Below are 23258 nucleotides of genomic sequence, written 5' to 3' on the forward strand. Positions count from 1 at the left end.
TTTTCTTTATTTAGCTTTTTAAAGAATTATGAAAATACAGCAACTTTGCTCAATGTAAATGCAATGTTTGTTTGTCTCGGGTATCTTGGATGGCTTCCATCTACTCTGTATCAACAGGGCTGGCGGGGCAAGGAGAAAAGAGAGGGGAGATGGCGGCCTCGGCTGATAAAGGCAAGGCGGATATCCTCTTCGGTGAAGTTGATTTTCAAGCGAATTCGTGCAGCTGGTTCAAACTTACCCAACACACGAGTGTTATTCAATTTATTCCAGTACAGAACATGAGTTTGCCACTGTCAACCTCTTGGTTAATTACTTTTACCCAAGTTTTGGCGATTAGCTCTCCTTCCTTTGCTGGGTGGTCATTGCTATTCATGTAAAGATTCATGTAATATAGATATGATTTTATAATTTGGCAATTTAATTCGACCTACCTATCAGAGTCGTGTGTTATAAGTTAAACATATTCCTAGGCTAGACTACTTTAGTCTCGTAACTTTGCCTAGACTTTCACACTGCCTCTGTGCCCAAGCCTACACCACGAACCTATTAGGTTATCCATAGCCTATAATTTTTTAAATTTTACAATTACCGTAAGGTGCGGTATCATCCCATTGTGGGAACTTCTTCACATACAAGATATGTGACACATGGAATAAAATGCCACCGGAAGTTGTAAACAGCAGGAGTGTAGAGTAGTTCAAAACAAATCTAGACAAAATCATTAGAACACTGTGAATGAATTGTTGAACCTGGTCCTTAAGATAAGTGAGCACAAATGTTGCCATTCTTGATCATTTTGATCAGCGGCAATCTTGTCACCATCTGACCAGACTTCCCAATTTGTAACCGTGTAGTGACTGCTGCTACCGCGCTCTAGAGAGAAAGGGAGCGGCACACGGAAGCATTAGCCTTTATCTCAGCCGGACACTTCCGGGTCTTTGCCAACTCTCTGGAATATCTTATCTGTAATGGAAAACATTTCATGAATGCTGTGAACGTTTGCGTGTCTACGAAGACTCCTACGTGGCACCAGTGGAAGAACTTGATATTACTGGAATGAAAGGTATGCCCATCGGAGAGAATTCCTTATCAAGAACTCAACAAATGATGGCGAACTGGACGAAGTCATACCCAAGTCTTCTTTTAAGATGATTATACCGTTGTCTTTTAATAATATTCATGTCTCTCTATCTTTCTCTCTCTCCCTCTCTATACCTTTGCCCGTTGATTCTTCCATTCTCTCTCTCTCTCTCTCTCTCTCTCTCTCTCTCTCTCTCTCTCTCTCTCTCTCTGTCTCTCGTAGTAGCCATCTTGCTTGGTGAGACGTTCCCGCGTGAGGTCAGATTAATCAACAGATATCACAAGTTTAACATACGACTAGAATTTGAGAAATATCTAGAAGTGTTCGTGAACTATCGGTGAAAAGATTAGTGTGAAAATAGTAGGATAAAGCGTCTTCTAAGTTAGTTTATCAAGTGTAATACTGTAAATCAGAACAAGATGGCAGTAAGTTCCAACTGCGGGAAGAGATGGCGTAATTTAGCTTGCTTGGCGGATTCGCAATACGATGAGGTAGCAGGAAGGGAACTGGCATTTCTCATCTATGAAATCAGCAACAGTCCTAACCAAAAAGATACAAAAGCATTCATAGATATAGTAGAAGGATATAATCCTTCAAACTGGAACAAATCTAATGAAAACATCTTGAAAATAATTGAAGAAGTTCCAAATAAAATCCAAGTGGTCAAGAGACTCATAAAGAAAATATACATAAACCAACATATTCCGACAAAGAAAATGAATAAGGTGAATCTTGTGAATATCCTAATTGACGCATTAGGAAAAAGAATGCCAAAAGCATGCAAACTGTGTAAGGTTTGGTATAGCATAGTCAATCCACAAAACCTAATCAGAAAATACGCTGCATGCAACATTCCGACCCATCCACAGTGTGCTGAGGTAATGCAAGATATGAGAAAAGATACAAGAATTTTTTGTTCAACATGTCTATCATGGATAGACAATGTTATTAAATCAAGATTGAATGTACAAATAGTTGAGGATGAAGAAGAGAGAAGAGGAAGAAGAAGAAGAAGAAGAGGAAAACGGAAGAGAAGTAAACAAAAATGAAATTGACAGAAAAAAATAAGGAAAACAAAGAACAAGATAAAAGTATGGATGCAGAGATACTCATTGATACTACATATGAGGCAATAAAGCAGATAACCTACGAAGAAATAAATTACGATATGGCAACAGAAAAGCAAATCCCGAAGAGGCTCTACCCAGATCTACACAATGACGGGAAAGAGGAAAAAATAGACAAGAAAGACAAAATCTGCAACTTTTTGAAAAGAGGGAATTGCAGATTTGGAGAAAGATGTTACTACAAACATCCTAAGGTATGTCACAACTATGAAATATATGGTAAATGTGCATACCTAGATGGATATGGGGATGATTGCAGAGATCTGCATCCAAAAATATGCAAAAACCTAAAAGAAGGAAAAGGATGTAAGTTCGACAAAAAATGCAAATATATGCACCCTGTAGCCATGAATCATAATCAAATAAATAACCAACCAAGTAATAAAATCCAAAATAAGAAAGAAACAAATAAAGAGAGAAATCAAGAATATCAGGTAAAAGAGAAAAGCAAACCACCAATGAGATATGCAGAGATGTCAGCAAAAAATTTCAATGCATCAGCTCCAATATTCTACTCAAGGGATAATAACTGTATTTATTATGCAAGAGGATATTGCAGAAACGGAGAAAATTGCAGATTCAGACACAAAATGAATAATTATGATGAAGGAAGATCAAATATTAAGGAAAAGTTGGATTTTTTAATGTCAGAATTTCTGGAAATGAAAAAAAGAACAACATACCAGAACAGGAAAGAGACATGGGAAAATCCTTATTACTACCAATATTAAATGAAGGAGAAAACACGCAAACCATCATAGTGATGAATGCGCAGGGTTTAGTTACGAGTAACTCAAAAAGAAAAATAGAGTACTTAGAAGAACTAACCCAAATTGAAAAGAAAATAGATATAATGAATATAAGTGAAACTTGGTATTCCCAAGAGACTGGGAATGATGATCAAATAAAAGGGTTCCAAACTTATAGATCAGATAGAAAAAATAGGAATCAAGGGGGAACCGCAATATATGGGAAAGACAAAAAACAAGGAAAAATATATGAGAAATATAGTAACTCAGAATGTGAACTAATAGCGGTAGAATTTGAATCTGAAAAATTAATGAACATAGTAATATATAGACCTCCTAATACTAAAGAGTTTGATTTAATAATTGAAAAATTGGATGATATATGTAGAAATCACAAGGACTGGACTATTCTCCTATCTGGTGACTTCAACTTTCCTTTCGTAGAATGGAAAGAACGAATGGGAGATTGTGGATGTACTTATACATATAAAAAAGAGAGTAATAGTAGTGCAGAAGATAAGAGGCAATTCGAAAAGCTATTAGATATGCTACTAGAATACAACATTCAACAAATAAATCACCTGCCAACAAGAAAGGAAAATACTTTAGACCTAGTATTTGTGAACGAGGTGAATTATGTTAAAGAAATAATAGTTTATAATGCGAGTATTTCAGACCATAATGTCATAGAATTAACAGTTCATTCCAAAGCAAGTGAAAACAGAGATAAGAAAGAAATGAAAAAGTGGGAAGGATATGGAAAATACAACTTCTACAGTAAAAATATAAAATGGTCAGAAATAAATGAAGAATTAAACAAAGATTGGGATAACATTTTCGTAAGCGATGACATAAGGGTAAATAAGGAGATATTATATAAAATATTAGAGAAAATAGTGGGATAGAAAATTATACCGAAGAAGAAAAGTAACATCATTCATGCATACCAAGAGACAGAAGGATCTTGTTCCAGAAAATCAGAAAGTGGAAAAAAGGTCTTGCAAAAGAAAAAAATGCATGGAAAGTTATAGAACTAAAAAGTAAGATAGAAAATGCAGAACAAAAGATTATACAATCAAAAGAAAATGAAAAACGGGAATTGGAAGAAAAAACCCTATTAAATATCAAGCAAAACCCCAAACTATTATACTTATATGCAAAGAAGATGAATAAAAGAAGAATAGAAATAGGCCCTCTGAGAATTGAAGGGAGATTAACGAATGAAAAAAGGAAATTTGCAACATACTGGCAGAACGATATAAGAGAGAATTCACCCCTAGAATAGATAATGAAGATAATGATATAGAAGTAAGGGACGAAAATAGTGAATATTTAGCTGACATAGAAATTAATGAAGCTGATATTGTGCAGGCAATTAATGAAATTAAAAATGGAGCTGCTGCAGGGCCTGATGGAATCCCTGCTATTTTGTTAAAAAAAGTAGTTCATTCTATCGCAAAGCCACTTGCAATATTATTAAGACAAAGTGTAGATACAGGCAAGATTTATGATGAGCACAAATTAGCATATATCACCCCTACTTTCAAAAGTGGATCAAGACTTGAGGCAAGTAATTATAGGCCTGTGAGTCTAACATCACATATTATGAAAGTGTATGAAAGGGTAATGAAGAAAAATATTATGAAACATTTAATAAAAAATAATTTGTTTAATATAGGACAACACGGTTTCGTACCCGGAAAAAGTACACAAACCCAACTGTTAGTCCACCGTGAGAACATATTAAAAAATATGAAAAACGGAAATGAAACAGATGTGGTTTATCTAGACTTTGCAAAAGCTTTTGACAAAGTAGACCATAATATATTAGCAAAGAAAATTAGAAAACACAATATCGTAGATAAAGTAGGAAGATGGTTAAAAGAATTTTTACACAACAGAAAACAGATAGTTATTGCAAACGATGAGAAATCGGATGAAACCAAGGTAATATCCGGTGTGCCACAAGGTACGGTGTTAGCTGCAATACTGTTTGTTATTATGATTGAAGACATAGACAGTAATGTTAAGGATTCGGTAGTGAGTAGTTTCGCTGATGACACAAGAATAAGTAGAGAAAATACTTGTGATGAAGATAGGAACGCTCTACAAAGAGACCTTAACAAAGTATATGATTGGGCAGAGGAAAATAGGATGGTATTTAACTCTGATAAATTTGAATCAATAAATTATGGAGACAGAGAAGGAAAGCTATATGCATATAGGGGACCTAATAATGAGACAATCACAAATAAGGAAGCAGTTAAAGACCTTGGTGTGATGATGAATAGGAACATGTTATGCAATGATCAAATAGCAATTCTTTTGGCAAAATGTAAAGCAAAAATGGGAATGTTGTTACGGCACTTCAAAACAAGAAAAGCTGAACACATGATTATGCTTTATAAAACATATGTTCGTAGTCCACTTGAATATTGCAATATGATATGGTACCCACACTATCAAAAGGATATTGCACAAATAGAGAGTGTACAAAGGTCCTTTACAGCTAGAATAGAAGAAGTTAAGGACCTTGACTACTGGGAAAGACTACAATCTTATTATTATATAGTAGAAAAGGAGAAGAGAACGCTACATGATAATTCAGGCATGGAAACAGATAGAAGGAATAACAGAAAATATCATGGAACTAAAAATATCAGAAAGAGCAAGCAGAGGTAGATTAATAGTGCCCAAAACAATACCAGGAAAAATAAGGAAAGCACACAGGACATTAATCCACTACGCACCAGCATCGATAATGCAGCGTCTATTCAATGCGTTGCCAGCTCATCTGAGGAATATATCAGGAGTGAGCGTAGATGTGTTTAAGAATAAGCTCGACAAATATCTAAACTGCATCCCAGACCATCCAAGATTGGAAGATGCAAAATATACCGGAAGATGTAACTAGCAACTCTCTGGTAAGACATTAGAGGTGCCCTCACACTGAGGGACCGGGGAACCTGGGGCAACCCGAACGAACTGTAAGGTCTGTAAGGTCTGTAAGGTCTCTCTCTCTCTCTGTCTCTCTCTCTCTCTCTCAAACGGATTACAGTATCTGGAGGAGATTTTGTGATAAACGGGACATTTTCCGGTGGTCTAATGTAAACTAGGCTTATGTATACACTCGTATCGTAAGGACAGTGGAAAAACATAATTTTTAAACATCCGAAATCTAACAGTAACATGTGTGCTCAAGCACATACACAATGTCGACGTCAGTGGCCAGATAGATGTGGCTTCAAATAAGTTCAGTGGAACAATCAATCAATAAGTCGGTAAAGTCACTGAATATGACAGAATGACAAACCTCAAGGAACGTCGTATAATGATACTTATACTTGGGTTGTACATACGTTGTGTGTGTGTGTGTGTGTGTGTGTGTGTGTGTGAGAGAGAGAGAGAGAGAGAGAGAGAGAGAGAGAGAGAGAGAGGAGAGAGAGAGAGGTCGTTCTTAATTATAGAGAGAGGTCTTTGAGAACGAGTGATTAAGTAAGCTTGTGTGTTTGTGTTATGAGAGAGAGAGGAGAGAGAGAGAGAGAGAGAGAGAGAGAGAGAGATGAGAACGAGAGAGAGAGAGGAGAGAGAGAGAGAGGCCTTCGTACCCATAATGAGAGGGTCATCGAATGTGATTCTGTGAGAGAGAGAGAGAGAGAGAGAGAGAGAGAGAGAGAGAGAGGCCTTCGTACCCATAATGAGAGGTCATCGAATGTGATTCTGTGAGAGAGAGAGAGAGAGAGAGAGAGAGAGAGAGAGAGAGAGAGAGAGAGGAGAGAGGGGCCTTCGTCCCCATAATGAGAGGTCATAGATGTGATTCGAGAGAGAGAGAGAAGCAGAGAGAGAGAGAGAGAGAGAGAGAGAGAGAGAGAGAGAGAGAGAGAGAGAGTTTGTACCCATAATCGGAGGTTGTTGAATAACAGTTATTACGTACGCAAATGTGTGATTGTGTGTGCGCGAGAAAGAGAGAGCGAAGAATACAATTGTCCTCAACTCGCATTTTGATGTGTAATTAGCGCCATGGATCCAATCAGCCACATCTCCGATATCCCAGTCAGATGTCGGCTATAAAAAAACAAAACTATTTTTTTTTCGCTCTGAGGATTTGGAAGACAAAACGGTTACAGGATTATTGGTTCGATATTTTTAAAGGCTTAGCGATCGAAGCTGGAAACAGTATGAGAGACTTACTGAGAATAAAATACTTCATCCTTATCTCATTTTTTTAACTATATTGTTAAAGAAAATGGCTGTATCATGCGAGTTACTTTAAATTGTGTCTTCTCAATTTTCCCAGAAATAACTTTCTCTTCTGCGTTAATATATGATAACAACTGGCCAATGTTCATAATTTAGTGGAGAGAGAGAGACATCAGCAGCTTTTATTCCTTATGTGTACAACAGAAAAGGTAGTGAAATACGGGGGATGGCACCGTAGAGTTCAAACAGGTTTCTGGTAGATGGATACCGGAGTCAAAAGTCCACGTTTTTCTTATGGCGCTTTTCTTGTCGCCGACGTTTCGACCAGCCTAATGGCCATTCTTATATAACCGACCAAAGCCGCCTAAGCCGCCTGGTGGTCCCACACATAGCACCACCCCCTCACCTACAACCTCAAAATCATCCTGCAACTGTCTTTACCACAGTCCTAATCCAGCCCTTCCTCGACCTCGGGGTCGTACACGGGGAAAACTACGACTATCCAGAACGCAACTCTGTCTTTCCCTGAACAACTGTGAATTCCTAAATATGGTTAAAAAGGTTAACGGCATCCCCGTCTTCACTCCCGACTCCGACAATACATGGAATTTGTGGAAACTGTAATTCTTCAGAATTGTGAACCTTCTCCGAGACCCATTTTTGGGGTGAGGTACGTGGATGCTATTTTCATTAACTTTAAAAGTAACCTTCAGATTTTGATAGTTTTCCTCAGTATGTTAATAGAATTTTGCAATCTATTGAATTCACAACGCAACATGAAACAAACGATACCTTGCCCTTATAAGACATATTTATTTACTATGACCCAGTAAGTTTCACCTTTAAATTTACATTTTATCGTAAAGAAACTAATGTAGGAACTTATATTAATATATTTATCTCCCGGTTTAATAATGAAGTGAAAACCAACGTCTTGGCCAATTTTCTCACGAAAGCTTTGAGAATTTGCGACCCTGACTTCATTGACAGAGAGCTTAAACACATCGAAAATGTAAAAAAAGTTACTCTGAATATTTTATTCATAATGCTTTTTAACAAAAAGCAAGAAGGATATTTTATATAGGTCCCTCAAAACAACAAACTGAAAACGAGTGAAGAAAACTGTAAAGAAAATCACAAGGATAAAATATAGTCTATAATTATAATAACACCATTTAAAATCTTCTTATACACAATAGCAGTATACAGAACCACATCAATAAAGATATTGAGGAAAGTAGTGGGGAGCTGCTCAAAAGAACAGGGGAACACAGAAGAGTATACAATATACTCATAGTGGTGCCTCGTTAATCACATCTGATGCTGCAGTTGCCTCTGTTTCTCGCGTTCAGGTAACTAGAGTACTTCCAGTAACTGATGTTGCCTATGCGGCTGATGACCATCAGAACGACCGCACTTGGTAAGGACCATTTAGAAGTTCCAGACGACTGGCATTTCCTAGATCAATTTTTGCTTCTTTTGACGACCGGTTCCTTGTTTTGAGCTTTTGTATTTTAACTCGCCTAGTGTTTTCACATCACCGTGCTCTCTACAAATTTATTTCTAAACATATGTATCCATTCATAACTTGATTTGTTTCTCCATTTCAAGACTCAAGCTACTACGCGTATTTCTTAAGGGTCGATTTCTCATTTTTCTTTTTCTTGCGATGTTTCTCTTTTCATTTTTCTTTACTGGCCATCTACGTCTCGCCACTATCACTCCTCCTTCCCTACTGACAGGCATTTGAGGGTTTAAAGGGAATTGTAATCTTACCTGTTAAACTTTTCACTTCATGACAACAGTTTCACCTTTCACCCAATAATCTGGCTCATTTATTCATGAACATTTTTCACTTCAAATCGCTGTATAACACAGGCTGCTCTATGAGCATGAGCCCGTGCTGGCATGACGCCAACTTAATAAAAAACAAGACCAAGAACAACGAACACCTCTGTCTCCTGAATTGTCTTCCCCTGTTAACATGGAACATTAAAAGACAGTCGGCGACATGAGAAATACTGTAAGGAATACCTGAACTACGACTCCCGAATTCATCTTCAGGAAACCTGTTGTTGAACTCTAAGGGCTTATTCCCCGTATTTCATTACCTTATTTATCGTACAAAAACTAAAGCAAAAACACTGCTGACGTATGCCTCTCTACCAAAATATGAATATTGGCCAATAACTAAAGTCAAATGAAAACGTCGAAGAGAGAAGAATTGTACGGAAAATTTTGAAGACTATATAATAAAAATATCCTCTACTCTTGTCTGATCATCAATGATGATATAATGATTTCCTTTGTATCGGACAATATATAACTTAAAGTCCGCCTCTATTAGTAAGGAAGAGCCCTGTGATCCACATGAAGATCCTTATCCCCTTCAACACCTTACCAACTTAGGGCAAGGGACTGTGCCGGCATAAGTCCACTCTGAACAAGCCACCCACCACGTCAGAATTAACGGAAAGATAAGAGAGAGCTGTGACATTCTGAACAACAAACTGGTGAATCACCAGGCCAACGAAACGGTCTGCTTTTATAGTCACCGCCTGTAAGATAATTTATTACTGTTCGATCTTTGTTTTTGTTGTTCTGTACGTTTGCTTTTTATTAAGGTGGATGACGTAGAAAATTATTTTTAGATTTTCAGAAAATTTGACCAAAGGCCTGAAGACTGGCAACAAATAATGAATTTTTGGGGAGAAACACGAGTGCATGTTTGGGTTGGGGAGTGGATTGCTCAGCCCAGATGGAGGTTTGAAGTCTCCGAATGATCTCGTTCAGACTTGGATTTGTTCTGACTCTTAATGCCGTGAAATATTTTTGAGAATTACTCTAACAACGAAAAGAACTACTCGTCAATATCGTTACTCTACACTCCGATAATGAAAGAAAGAAACTGATAAAATGTAACTTGATTGCATCTGCTAGTTGGTCCAAGTCCAGAGGTTCATACCATGCCTCATATTCCTTTTATGTTACCACATTTAAGGCCTGCCTTTGGGCACGGGCCAGCGCTGATTTAAGGCATACAGGAGGGTTCTAAGCAGATGAAGCAACAATGCATGCAGCATGCATGCATACACACGAGAAAGTCTAAACACATACAAACATGCACGTAGATACGGCGGGTCTATACAGACCCCACAATATAAAAATACAAGAGGACGTCTCAAGAAATACCCAAACTAAATACGTGTATACATAAGGAGTCTAAACATATATACTGTAAAAAGCACAATCTAACATTTCAGAATCTCCCCAAAGAAGTAGGGCGATCCAGACGCCAGACTGATCAATATAACGATGCCTCTTCAACAATGAATAGAAAAAGTGAGGCGCTGCTGATTACGGATACTTCAAAGGACGACGAGAAAAGACGCAATGCAATATTCAAGACCTTTCGGGGAGGAAAGCTTTACTCGTCAAGGTGACTACGTGAACTAGTTCTCATATTGTTGTTTTTTAGCTTCAGACGAGAGAGAGAGAGAGAGAGAGAGAGAGAGAGAGAGAGAGAGAGAGAGAGAGAGAGAGAGAGAGATCGCAATGGCATGGAATAACGATAAATCATCGATAACCATCGCAAGGACCATAGTATTGATGTGAAATTTTAGTTAATGCACAAGGAAAGTTAATCACCAATTTCATGATTTCTGATTCCTCGCAAAGATCAAAAGTGAAGGAGGGCAATTTCCATCGGTAAAAATTCCCTAGAAACTATATAAACATAATGATACCTAGTGGAATTAAAAGTTTATATAAAAATAAATGATAAATACGGAGAACCTGACTTGTTTACCTTTCGTGTCGAAATACTCCATATTTAGATAATCATGTTCTTCAGCATTTTCTTTTCAAGACTGTTACATACAGGAACAACATACTAGCAATATCATAAATGCAAACTGTTTAGCGAGACCTATGTGACACATTTCTAGACATTTCAGTACGTGGCCAACGGAACTGTTCACATATACGAGGTGCAAATTGGGACAAGGTAAAGCTTGAGAATTTGGACAGCCAGGCAAGAGGACACCACAGGGAGGGTAAGAACATGAAAAGGCACAAGGCAATACAGCTGGTCACAATGGGATTTACAAAAGCCATTTAGTAAAACATCGTGTGCCGCTCACAGCCCACCATGAACAATATCTATTAGGGCTTGTGCCTTGTATGATAAGGCGCCCTATGAGGTAATGTTAGACTTGCGATAATTTTACGCTAAGTCGGTTGGTATTGCACTTCCATATTCAATGGAGTGTCTGGGGGTTTGTAGATCACTTACGAAGTCGGTATTATCTTGTTGGTTATTACGACGATGTGTTAAACTCATGGTGAGGAGGTTCTTGTAGAAAACACGAAGTATAAAAATAGATACGTATATTCTTCTGAAGTTTTACATGGTGAAGATCAGGTATGATTGTACAAGTCTTCTAATGACGATAGCTTGAGCGCTTCTGCCAATGATGATGGTTAATCCTATTCCTCTACATGATAAAGCTTAGGTAAAGAGGTACAGGTCTTCTAATGACGATAGCTAACTCTGTTCTGCCTGTCTACCATCTCTGTTACAAGTTATGAAGGAACAGACAGTAGTTCGAACATATGAACATACTATCAGATGACATAGTTACATACGAACACACAATCAAAATGAGACACGCTAGAGATCACGTAGGCCGCCTGAGCTATAGGTCACGGTGTTTGTCTCAAGCAGGAAGCTTGGACTAAAGTTTATAAACAATTGAATGACTACAGGTGACGGCATGTTATCTTAGCCTACTTTTATTGTATACGTCATCTTTAGCGTCTCTAGTCTGATCACATTCCTGCAAGCAATCTGGTTGACCTCTTTAGTTTTAGTCTTTTATATATATGGACTAACATTCCATATTTTTTATTATGTAAACACTTACATCAGCTCGGTCAGCTACCAAACCAACTACTGAATATTACTCAAACTTGACTTGCATTTGACTTATAGGAGTGTGATACAGACACTATGTGAATATATATATAAGTAAATAAAAATTCATTGTGTACATGAATTGATTCAAGTAATAAAATATAAAACAATGATATTGGTAAATAATAGTGATCACGTGATATATAATGATACAGTTTTTCACTTCATCTCTTTAAGATACTTATGCTACAGAAAATACTAATGTACTCTGATAATTGCATAGAATGAAGATTAACATGATAAAAATCATATTTTAACTGATAAAAAATTTCATATATGAATTGATAAAATTATTAATGTTTATGCTGATTGATTAGTTGATTTTTATGCTAAATGTTATATATCTGATACATTAATCAATATACTAACTCATATATAACTGCAGATATTGGTAAGATATAAGGTAACAGATTGATTATAGGCTACCGGATTTGTTTATACATATGTATATGGATTCATATAATTATGATTAATATATGTGCACTTTAAATAGATTCCTATTGCGTACACGCAAAGATATATTCCGATTCTGTTCTTTATGATCATTTATATATAGATTCCTATTGCGTACACGCAAAAAATATATTTCGATTCTGTTATTTATGATCATTTATATATATAGGATACATGATACTTTATATATATAGGATACATGACCGAGGTTATACTACTTCACTTTTAACTAGCGTTCGAACAACTTTTCGTCCATTACACAGTTCCAGACAACCACCTATAGCCAAATGAAACGGCCTATTTCACAGGGTTAAAACAAGGGGAAAATTTGCCTGGGCGGGTCCGTCCAACGTTCTATTTGCGCTCATACTTATTCTCTGCATCCTAAGCTACACGATTACGTTCGCGATGAATAAAAAAACATCCCCAGCACGAGTCCTTCGCCAGCAAAGTAGAGTTGAATATCCTTCGGGTCGTAATTGTCGGAAGTATGTCCCTTTTTGTAGTCGATTTCCACAGCCGCCGGAGCGTTCCGCATTAAAACGAGATTAACGACGAGATACGGTGTCGGTCGAAGAAGTCCATGAAATTCCATTCACATTGTAGGCGGTTGTTACTTGACTGTAGTCATCCGCAGCGACGAACGATTTGTTTTGAAGTTGCGATGTGAAACTCTCGTACTGCAGGATACTGTAACCAGGTTCCATTAATCAGCCTGCAAGTGAAATTATACTTGTCACAAGGGCAAAGTAAATTCAGACGACATCCAAATACAGGGGAGGGGAGAGAGCCATTTAGACCAGACTTAACCCACATGAATTCGCTGATATTTTGGAATTCAAAAGAGTCCGCTGTACAAACTTTTTTATCCATGGCATTAACAATGAGTGAACCTATCCAGGTCTATGATGACTGTAAAAATATCCATAATTATAACAAATAAACAGATATCAATACAAATCCCAAAGAAAATTCGATATTACTGGTAGTAAATTACTAGACAAAGAAGTGGAAAACGGAGCTATTTGTAAGATTGCCAGGCAACATAAGAGTCAAAGAGAATATTAATCATGATTCTATGTGCCCTAACAAAAGTTTCATATTCAATTTTCTCGCGCGCATCCTCTGAGGTTAATTTTTTAAAAACTTTATAAATAGGTAGGAGATGCAACGAAAAAAAACCACTATGTAACTAATTTCTAAATAAACTTTGGGTTTTTCAAGAAAATGTGACATTTTCCCATGAATGTTTTACTTGAACTGTAATAGGCTAATGTTGCAAGTAAATATTTCATATATACATATCTTGATACTTCTAAATGTCTATGAGGTTCAGAAAAAAAAAAAATAATTCATTTTGTTGTTATAGAAATTCTATTTGCTTATTTTGTTCATTAATTTTTAAAATGATTGCAAGTCCTTAACTAATTGCATTACACACACGGATAAGAATATGTTATGTGGCCTGTCATGTGACCTATGAACCACATGTGAAGTTCATGAACGAAGCATTCCTTTCTCCAGTCAATCTGCTTCGCAAGCAGAGACGACACACAGATGAAGCCTGTGTAAGCAGATTATTGAGGTTAAAAGGAACAAATGCTGATACGGCAATGATGACGTCGTCACTTGGCAGGAGATTGCTCTCAGCCAGCTAAGAGTTACGTTACTTGCTGTAATAAATACGACTTTAGGATAAATTTTTTTGTTTTTTAATACTCGACCCACATGAGAAGAATGTCTGAAAAAAAAACAGTACCAAAATTGAACAATATATTAGTTTCATGTTGGAAATCTGCATAATTGTAATTATGTTAAATTAAATATTCCTTATTCAAACTATATGAAAAAGGTTTCCATACAAATTCTATATATATTATTAGCCCTGTATAAGATTCATATAGGATTATTTCATAGATAACATTTTCACTTCTAGACTTCCTGACTTTAAAATCAATTCTATAGATACAAGATATAAATGATAAAGGTATTTAAAACCGCGAGAACCGCTATAATCCAGTTCGGATCCAATATCACAAGTTGTAACTCGTAAGACATTGACACTTCCTATTTAATTATCCGTTATTCTACCAAACCGATTGACTCTGGGTGATAAAATATATTATTGGTTTTCTTAATGGAAAGGAATTCACACAACGTGTTAAGGAGATTATTATTGATTTACACCACCCGAGTCACAGATTATTATGTGTTGAATTCCATATTTACTGATTTAGCACTCATAAATATTCGTAACGCACTCAATTGCAGTGTTTGTTTTTAGTGCTATTAATTCTATATAACGTGTCAAGGAACTATTAACACTAAGAAGTGTTTATTCCCTCTGTCAGACTCGTAATTCTGTTAATAATTCTACGTATATTCTTTCAAGGATTGATTTGGCACAGGATAGGCCCTTAAACTGACAGGTGTCTTAGTGTATCCCTTGTTTTCATGACACGTGTTACAATTAGTTATGTGCTTTTTATATCTGTAAGCATTGTAGGCCAGTAAAACAGTGATTTGGCTTTCTGTGACATAGGAGGGAACCCTGGATGACGGAATGCAACCAGTTTATGACGATTGGTATGAGAGAGATTATTACTACTACCTGGTCGTTAGTCCTCTGCTGTGTTCTTCGGGTTTTCCTCGTCACAGACCTACATATAACATTACATTTGATTACATTATTCTGATACACATACTATAAATATACTTTTGCTTTAGGGTTTCTGCTCGAAGTGTTTATTGGTTTGCTTAGCCGCTGACCCTGTTTCCGTTCGAAGTGTTTATTGGTTTTGCTTAGCTGCTGACCTTGTTTCCGTTCGAAGTGTTTATTGTTTGGTGTTTATTGTTTTGCTTATCACTGTTGACACTTGCTTTGTTCAGTTTGTAACAGTTCTGCGCTCCAACCCAGATATTCAATGGTCGCGATCTCTTGGGTTAAGGAATTTTCTTGTTTAGATACGGTTTTAACAATAGGCACGGATGTTTCTATATCTTTTAGTCTAATTAATGGTTCTTTGCAGTATGGTGCGGGATTGCGGGATAATGCGTCAGCTATGATATTTGCTTTCCCAGGTAGATATCTTATCTTGGCTCCAAAGACCTGAATGATCATTTGTCACCGAGTTCCTTTTGGACTGTGATTAAAGCCTTTGAAAAACTCGGTAAAGGACTCATGTTCAGTAAGGACTTTATCAGGATAGCCATAGATTATGAACTTAAAATGTACTAGTGAGTTAGCGATACCTAGCCCTTCCTTGCCTATTACTGCATATTTACTTTCAGAGGGCTTTAGTTTACGTGAATAAAAAGCTATAGGAAAGAACTGTTTATCATATTGCTGAAGTAGTATCCCTCTTACCCCTTGGTCTGAGGCGTCTGTTGCAATAAAAAAAAAATTCCTTATTTAAATCAGGGATTTTTAAGTTAGGTGAGCTGCATTATTCCGCTTTTAAGATATCGAACGCCTGTTGATGCTTTTTAGACCATAATATATCTACGCTCTTCTTCGTAAGATCTGTTAACGGAGCTGTCATGATTGAAGAGTTACATATTTGCATACGATTGTAATACCCACTACAGCGCAAAAGTGCTGTATCCCCTTTTTACGTTAATAGGTACCGGAAGTTATGAATAGCCGACACCTTACCATGGACTACTTTAAGACCTTGACTAGACACATAAAACCTAGATAAACATGTTAGGTTTTTTAAAAACTCGCATTTAGATATTTTACTCTGAGATTATTTGTCTTTGTCTCTGTAGCACTAGCTCTACTTTATGTGAATTTGTCTTCTAAGGTATTAGAAAAGATTACAAGATCATCCCTATAGGCATGTAGGTTATCCCCTAAAAGTCTCCAAACACTATATTGTAATTTGGGGCGCAACGTAAGCCGGAGGCATACGTAAAAATTGATAATGTCCCCTGAGTGTGCTGAAAACGGTGTATGAGGTACAATCACTTAGGTAATGGTATCTGGTAAAAGCATTTAAGTAAGTCCAAGTTGGTGAAAAAAAAATTTATTCTAACCTAACAGAGATAAAATGTCGTCGGTACATCGCACTGGAAGCTATCGGGAGTCGTTTCCTTGTTTAAGCGACAGAATCTACGCAGATACGCCAAGTCCGATCTTTTATGGCATGACGTTTGAGGGAAAAATTATAAGGGCTATTTGATTTCCTAATGACTCCTATTACTAACATTTTTCAACTTCGTCATTTATCTCTATTTTGAAATTCAATTGAGAGTCTATACGAAGGTACGTATATAGCTTTATGTTTGTCCTTAGACCGTATTTTGTGTTAAATTACATCCGTTTTTTTTCCAGAGATCACTCGCTAGTGGAGAAACTTCCTGGTATTCAGATAAAAGATAAAAAAATTTCTGCTGAATCACCTCTGCTTGAATGACTTTACGGATATTACTTTAGATAGATTATCAGAGAGATTCATCTACGACTGGTTGGGCGTGATTAAAAATTAGCAACAATAAAAAAAATGCGATATTTATATGTATAGGTTTTTGTGGATTACTAGATTAACTTTGTTCGCGGAAATCGTTATATTTCAGTGTCGGGAAGGATTAAAATTTCATTTCCCAGCAAAGTCTTTTTACACGCACTAAGACATTCGAGGGTGCATGCTTCTCGAGATTTTGCGTGCAAACTACGACTGCGGTTGTGGGAGAATTCTGTTGGGTCATTTGAACAATGTTACGATTTATGAGACAAATGTATAGTTCCTCTATATAAGTTATTATTTGATTAACTGTCTTTTTTGTTCAAACGGGTTTTAATATGTTTGAAGGTTTATAGGATTTTCCTTTGATAAACACGCCTTATTTTGCAGGATGTAAGATAATATTTTGTATACCCCTAGATGGATCTTACAATTACACTACATACAGATCAATGTTTTTTATAACTATAGAGGTATCTGTAAGCGCTCGCTTATCCGGACTTCTCATTAGGGAAGTTCGAACAACAGACGGTGAGTCCGTAAATACAGGATATTACGTTTACTAAAGGAATAAAACAAGATATTCTAATTTTTACGGCGCGTACAGTTGAGCTTAATCCACCAGTATTTATTATAACTTAATGTATTAAAATTACTAGAACCTGCTCTGATTACTTTATACGGTCGTGTGTTTCATAGGAAAAATCCTTTTTAATTCAAAAAGATATCGGTATGTATGATCCAATATCGCTTTTCCCCACTCTGCTAGAGTCGCTTATTGTGTGGAATTTGCTTTGCTTTGAAAACTTCGGCAGTTTTGACTGACCTTGACCGCTTGACTAGGTGACACAGTCACCGAGTTTGCTTGTTTGATTCTGAACGGGCTACTGTTTCTATTTCTTTTTGTAATAATTAGGATCCTTCTCTTTATTACCATCGGCAACGTATTGTGTGTTTTTAGCATTATGTTGCTGGTTACGCATAAAGCAATGAATGACGAACTATTAGGAACTGAGCGATTACTAATAAGACAAGTTATCACTACTGCATTCAATATTAACTGTTTGTACTTCATTCTTTGCTAAAATTTGAAATAGTGAGGGATCCTGGTCAGCGCATTTAGCCTAATGAAAGTTTTTTATAGGCATGTTATTCCTTGCAATCCAGCCGTATTTTTAAAAGTTAAGTTGAGTCATTGAGGTTCGATATTTTATATAACTCAAAAAACTCAAGGCTAAAACTGCGATCGGGACTTTGCAAAGGAGCATTTATTGTCATGACCCGAAATAGTGTTACCTCTAATTTATATAGATTTGTACGGGTGTTCCACTTGTTTTTGTGTGTTTTCTAATCACTACGGTGCTTAACGACCCTATCCATGCATCTGTATAAATACAGACGTCCACTGCGTAAACGCATATTCACTGTTTAATATGATTTGTTACGTAAGGGATTAATAATCACCCAAAATGATAAAATTAACATAGTATATGATTATGATATTTCAGTAGAACTTCTGGAAACAGACACTCAAAGATAAAAAACTCGCAGTAGCGAAATCTCAATGATGTAGATAATTTCTGTAAAAAAGTAAGATTAAGAATGTCTCGTAACTTCAGCCACAGGAATAACGAAATTCGACCTGCAAAGGAAACACTCAAAGTTACTCCAAATGAATAAAAAATTGTACTTAGCTTGCTTTTGTGGGAAGTCACGGTGTTCCGATAACGACACACTGCCTTGGTCCTCCTTCTCTATTTAGCGGATGACCTGGTTTGGCTTCAGTTTCCCCGTGCGCGTTGTTTCGATGATTCGAGACCCTTGAAAGATCCGATGCTGCAGACGCGTTCGTTGGTTTGTTTCTTGGAGTGCCGGAAACGCTCACTAACGATGTTTTCTTGAATGATTCTAATGAGAGACGAAGCTTGCGTTGTCGTAGGAAAAAGGACACGTCGGTTTTGTTTCTTGAAGTTATTCACTAACGATGATACTAAGTTGCTTGAAGAATCTCTTGCTTTCGTCGTCGTTAAAGAGTTCTTGTTGTTTTCTGAAGTCGCTCACTAAACGATGAAAATAAGTTGCTTGAAGAATCTGCTGCTTTCGTCGTCGTTGAAGAGTTCTTATTTGATACTTCATTATTCTGATGTTTCTTCGGAGAAGTTGTAGAGTTCTTCTGGTCCACTGCCACCAATATTAGGGCTTGTGCCTTGTATGATAAGGCGCCCTATGAGGTAATGTTAGACTTGCGATAATTTTACGCTAAGTCGGTTGGTATTGCACTTCCATATTCAATGGAGTGTCTGGGGGTTTGTAGATCACTTACGAAGTCGGTATTATCTTGTTGGTTATTACGACGATGTGTTAAACTCATGGTGAGGAGGTTCTTGTAGAAAACACGAAGTATAAAAATAGATACGTATATTCTTCTGAAGTTTTACATGGTGAAGATCAGGTATGATTGTACAAGTCTTCTAATGACGATAGCTTGAGCGCTTCTGCCAATGATGATGGTTAATCCTATTCCTCTACATGATAAAGCTTAGGTAAAGAGGTACAGGTCTTCTAATGACGATAGCTAACTCTGTTCTGCCTGTCTACCATCTCTGTTACAAGTTATGAAGGAACAGACAGTAGTTCGAACATATGAACATACTATCAGATGACATAGTTTACATACGAACACACATCAAAATGAGACAAAGTAGAGATCACGTAGGCCGCCTGAGCTATAGGTCACGGTGTTTGTCTCAAGCAGGAAGCTTGGACTAAAGTTTATAAACAATTGAATGACTACAGGTGACGGCATGTTATCTTAGCCTACTTTTATTGTATACGTCATCTTTAGCGTCTCTAGTCTGATCACATTCCTGCAAGCAATCTGGTTGACCTCTTTAGTTTTAGTCTTTTATATATATGGACTAACATTCCATATTTTTATTATGTAAACACTTACATATCTCTTCCAGAGAATCCTTAAGACTATTTACCTTACACAAGTCCAAACAGAAATATTTAATAGTCACATATTTCCAGGCCACTGGAAATATGTGACTATGCTCCGGGAGCAATGGTGGAGTAAAATTACTATAAATTAAAAATGCTCAACGGCATATGTACTCAGCGCATGAGCGTGTCGACTGTAAGCGAAGTGTTCTTGAACTCGGTATTTTAATGTTGGGTGTGGCGACTCTGCTCGAAAAGTCTAAGTTTCCGAGTATCACGCTACAAAAGAACTACTCTAAATGAGAAAGGAATCTGCTACCTCGAAACCCACCCAGGTCGTCAGATGCACTTGACATGAGAAGGAATGAATGTGAAACACGAGGCCTGACCCCTGAAAAACGACAAATATGTCTGAGGACTGACCCTTGGAAAAAGACATACGTCGCAAACGAATCCCGGTGTAAAGGCTATCATGGAGGGCGTTAGGATTTGCTTCATTACACAAACAGCCTCAAGAATTTCTCGCCTTTGATTAAAAGCTTCGGGTTTTCATTGCTAACCGTCATAGGTCAAATTAATTTTCACATACTTGATAACCCAAATAACTCAAGAATGGTTTGTGCAGCTTCGCGATATACTTCTCTTGCAAGAAACATGAGCCTCGAACCAGGGATATATTCTGCACATTTCACCGATCATACTGTGTATCTGATTATGAAGAATACTAAATGATATTGTTAGCAAACTGGTTTGCAGCTCATGTAAGCACAAATAGTAGGCTTTACTTCATTCGTTCCTGATTTATAGTTGTGGTAACTGAGAATGTTATAAAGGGGCTTTATGTTATGCCTGAATATAGCAGCAATTCTTATTTCTTTTCGTTACTGCCATTAGATTGGTAACAATTCTCGAAATAAACGAAGAAATTAGAAAATGGGGAGTTCAATGTGTTCTTACTTCCAGGTGATAAATATTTCCATCATTGTACAACACTACAATGGAACGAGTCTAAGAAACACTGATTAACGTCAAAATAAGGGGAGGGCCCAGAAACAAATAAATGAATAAATAGAATAAACGAATAAATAAATTAATCAATAAAATATTGTATAAAAATGAGTTTAAGTCCACTTTTTGTTAACACAATGAACGGTTAAACTTGCCTTCCAAAACAAACCACTCATAACTAAACGTAACCGACAGAACCTGCGTGCATAGACCCTTCACTGGCAATAAACGTTCTACATCAAGAGTACCATAATTCACCTCAATACGGAAATTTTCTTTATGACACTCATAACAAGGATATCATTTAAACACCCAGAAACAAATATTTGGTACTTACCGCCCTACTGGAAGATCTATTTAAGGATACATCAGATATGGAACGTTTTCTGTTCAGTCCTTCGTCTAAAACCATCCTGAAAGAAAACGGGTATACAATCAATTACAAGGGTACCTATAACAATTGAGTATTATTGTCTTGCAGAGCTTTCAATTTTATCAAAATGGTTCATTCTTCAAGCTCCTGGAGATTGATGTCCATAACAACAGAATAGAGAAAATCATACAAGAGAAAATAAAATATAGAAGAAAGTCGGATATAAGAGTAAACAGTTGTTCGGATGGGTTGGAAAGGCAAATACAAATGGGATGGTGACGTACACATGCTGTTTCTTTTCATAATGATACTCCCTTGACACTTTAAGCGCTTTATTAACAGTGCAACACTTTTTTATATTAATAATCTTGCAATTACTAAATCACTAACAACGTTAAATTAATCTTCAGTAACACAGTAACTGATAAGGGATAAAACCTAAGGCACAAGGAGGAAAGTGATGCGGTAGATCCATCCAGGTGACTCGAGTTGCCATTAAATCACGAACTTCTGCAATGAAACCGAATTGCAATGAAGTGGCAATATTTTCATAGTGAACCAGAACAGATGGTGAGACTGATGGTCGTGTTAGGAGGCTGAAAAATACACCCAGATCACAATAGTTCACGGTTTCGGCGTATGATTATTATCAAACTATAGAATCCATTCATCTTTATTCTTCATTGTAAGATACAAAACATTTACATGATAACAATCCCCTTGGGAGTATCGTCATCAAAAAGAAGCCTGCAAATCAAGTCGAAGAGGACTCGAGAGAGAAATGAAATTACCATTGAGACAAAAGCACAGGTCTCACTTCAAAGATAAATCAAAGCTGCAAGGTAAAAGTTCCCCTCATTATTAGGCTGAGAGAGAGAGAGAGAGAGAGAGAGAGAGAGAGAGAGAATCAGATATGATGAGTAGAGAACCTGACATTGCTGGTAGCGGTAAAAGGTTATGTTATTCATATAGTCACTATTTCCTTCGGAGTTTAGCAGATAAGAGATAAGGAAGGAAGATAACAAATAGAAGACGAAAAAGAGGAACTTAAAACTTGAATTCTCACTTGGTCTTGCTTGTATGCATCGGTCTAGGATAAAAGTATCGCGACCAACTGCTTAAAATAAACTTAATTGACTCACAAAACAAATATTTGGATTAAATACTGCATCATTCCCATGGCGTTTTTTTCATTCTGTAAGGGGTAAGACGTGAAAGGAGTTCTGACTCCTTTCTTCTGCCTTATGCAATGTATGACTGAATGCCAACCTGGCTTAGGCCTTCATCCGTAGGCCTCTTCAGTGAATTTTTTATTTGAATTGATTTGATGAAATTTCGGCTGGCAAGCCAAGGACCGAGACTACTCCTGCTACTCGGCTCTTGACCTTCTCTGGTGCAAGTGTTTAGATATTTGAAATAACATGATGCAAATTAGCCTCACAACCGATACATCATGAATGACAAATGAGTGTTAATATAAAAAAAAAAATTAAGATTACCAAAATGTCGTACTGCAGGAACTTCCTTTGAAACTAACGGCGCAGGTTGACTTAGCACTAACGACTACAACTGAGAAACGTATGTGGTATAGAATGCCAGGCTGAAACTGTAGGTGGTTTCAACTCGTCTGTCCACCCACGGTAACTTCTCGTATGTAGCACATGCGCATGTGTAGCTCAAAATATTTCTTCAGTAACATATTTGATTGTTTATAAAGAAAAAACCTTCACAATTTCTCATACACAGGCCGATTTTTAACGATAATAAATCAATATAGCTACAAGAAACCGAGCTTTTATCAGTTTACTCATATCAAAAACACACAGCCCATGGGCTTTAAAAAATTGTCGTATCTCATTACAGTTCAAGTCACACGTAGACCT

General features: G+C 36.9%; 1 protein-coding gene across 7 annotated transcripts in view; it reads right to left on the minus strand.

The window, feature by feature from the left end:
- LOC135205604 (uncharacterized) overlaps window positions 1-23258 on the minus strand; it is a 630437-nt gene that overhangs the window by 332534 nt on the left and 274645 nt on the right. For all 7 annotated transcript variants that reach the window (XM_064236380.1, XM_064236379.1, XM_064236383.1 and 4 more), the window contains one exon: window positions 21340-21415. In XM_064236380.1, coding sequence (XP_064092450.1) covers window positions 21340-21415 — 76 coding nt within the window. The remainder of the gene's footprint in view (window positions 1-21339; window positions 21416-23258) is intronic.

This window comes from Macrobrachium nipponense, chromosome 24 (assembly GCF_015104395.2).
Source record: "Macrobrachium nipponense isolate FS-2020 chromosome 24, ASM1510439v2, whole genome shotgun sequence".
In the NCBI taxonomy this organism is placed as follows: domain Eukaryota; kingdom Metazoa; phylum Arthropoda; class Malacostraca; order Decapoda; family Palaemonidae; genus Macrobrachium; species Macrobrachium nipponense.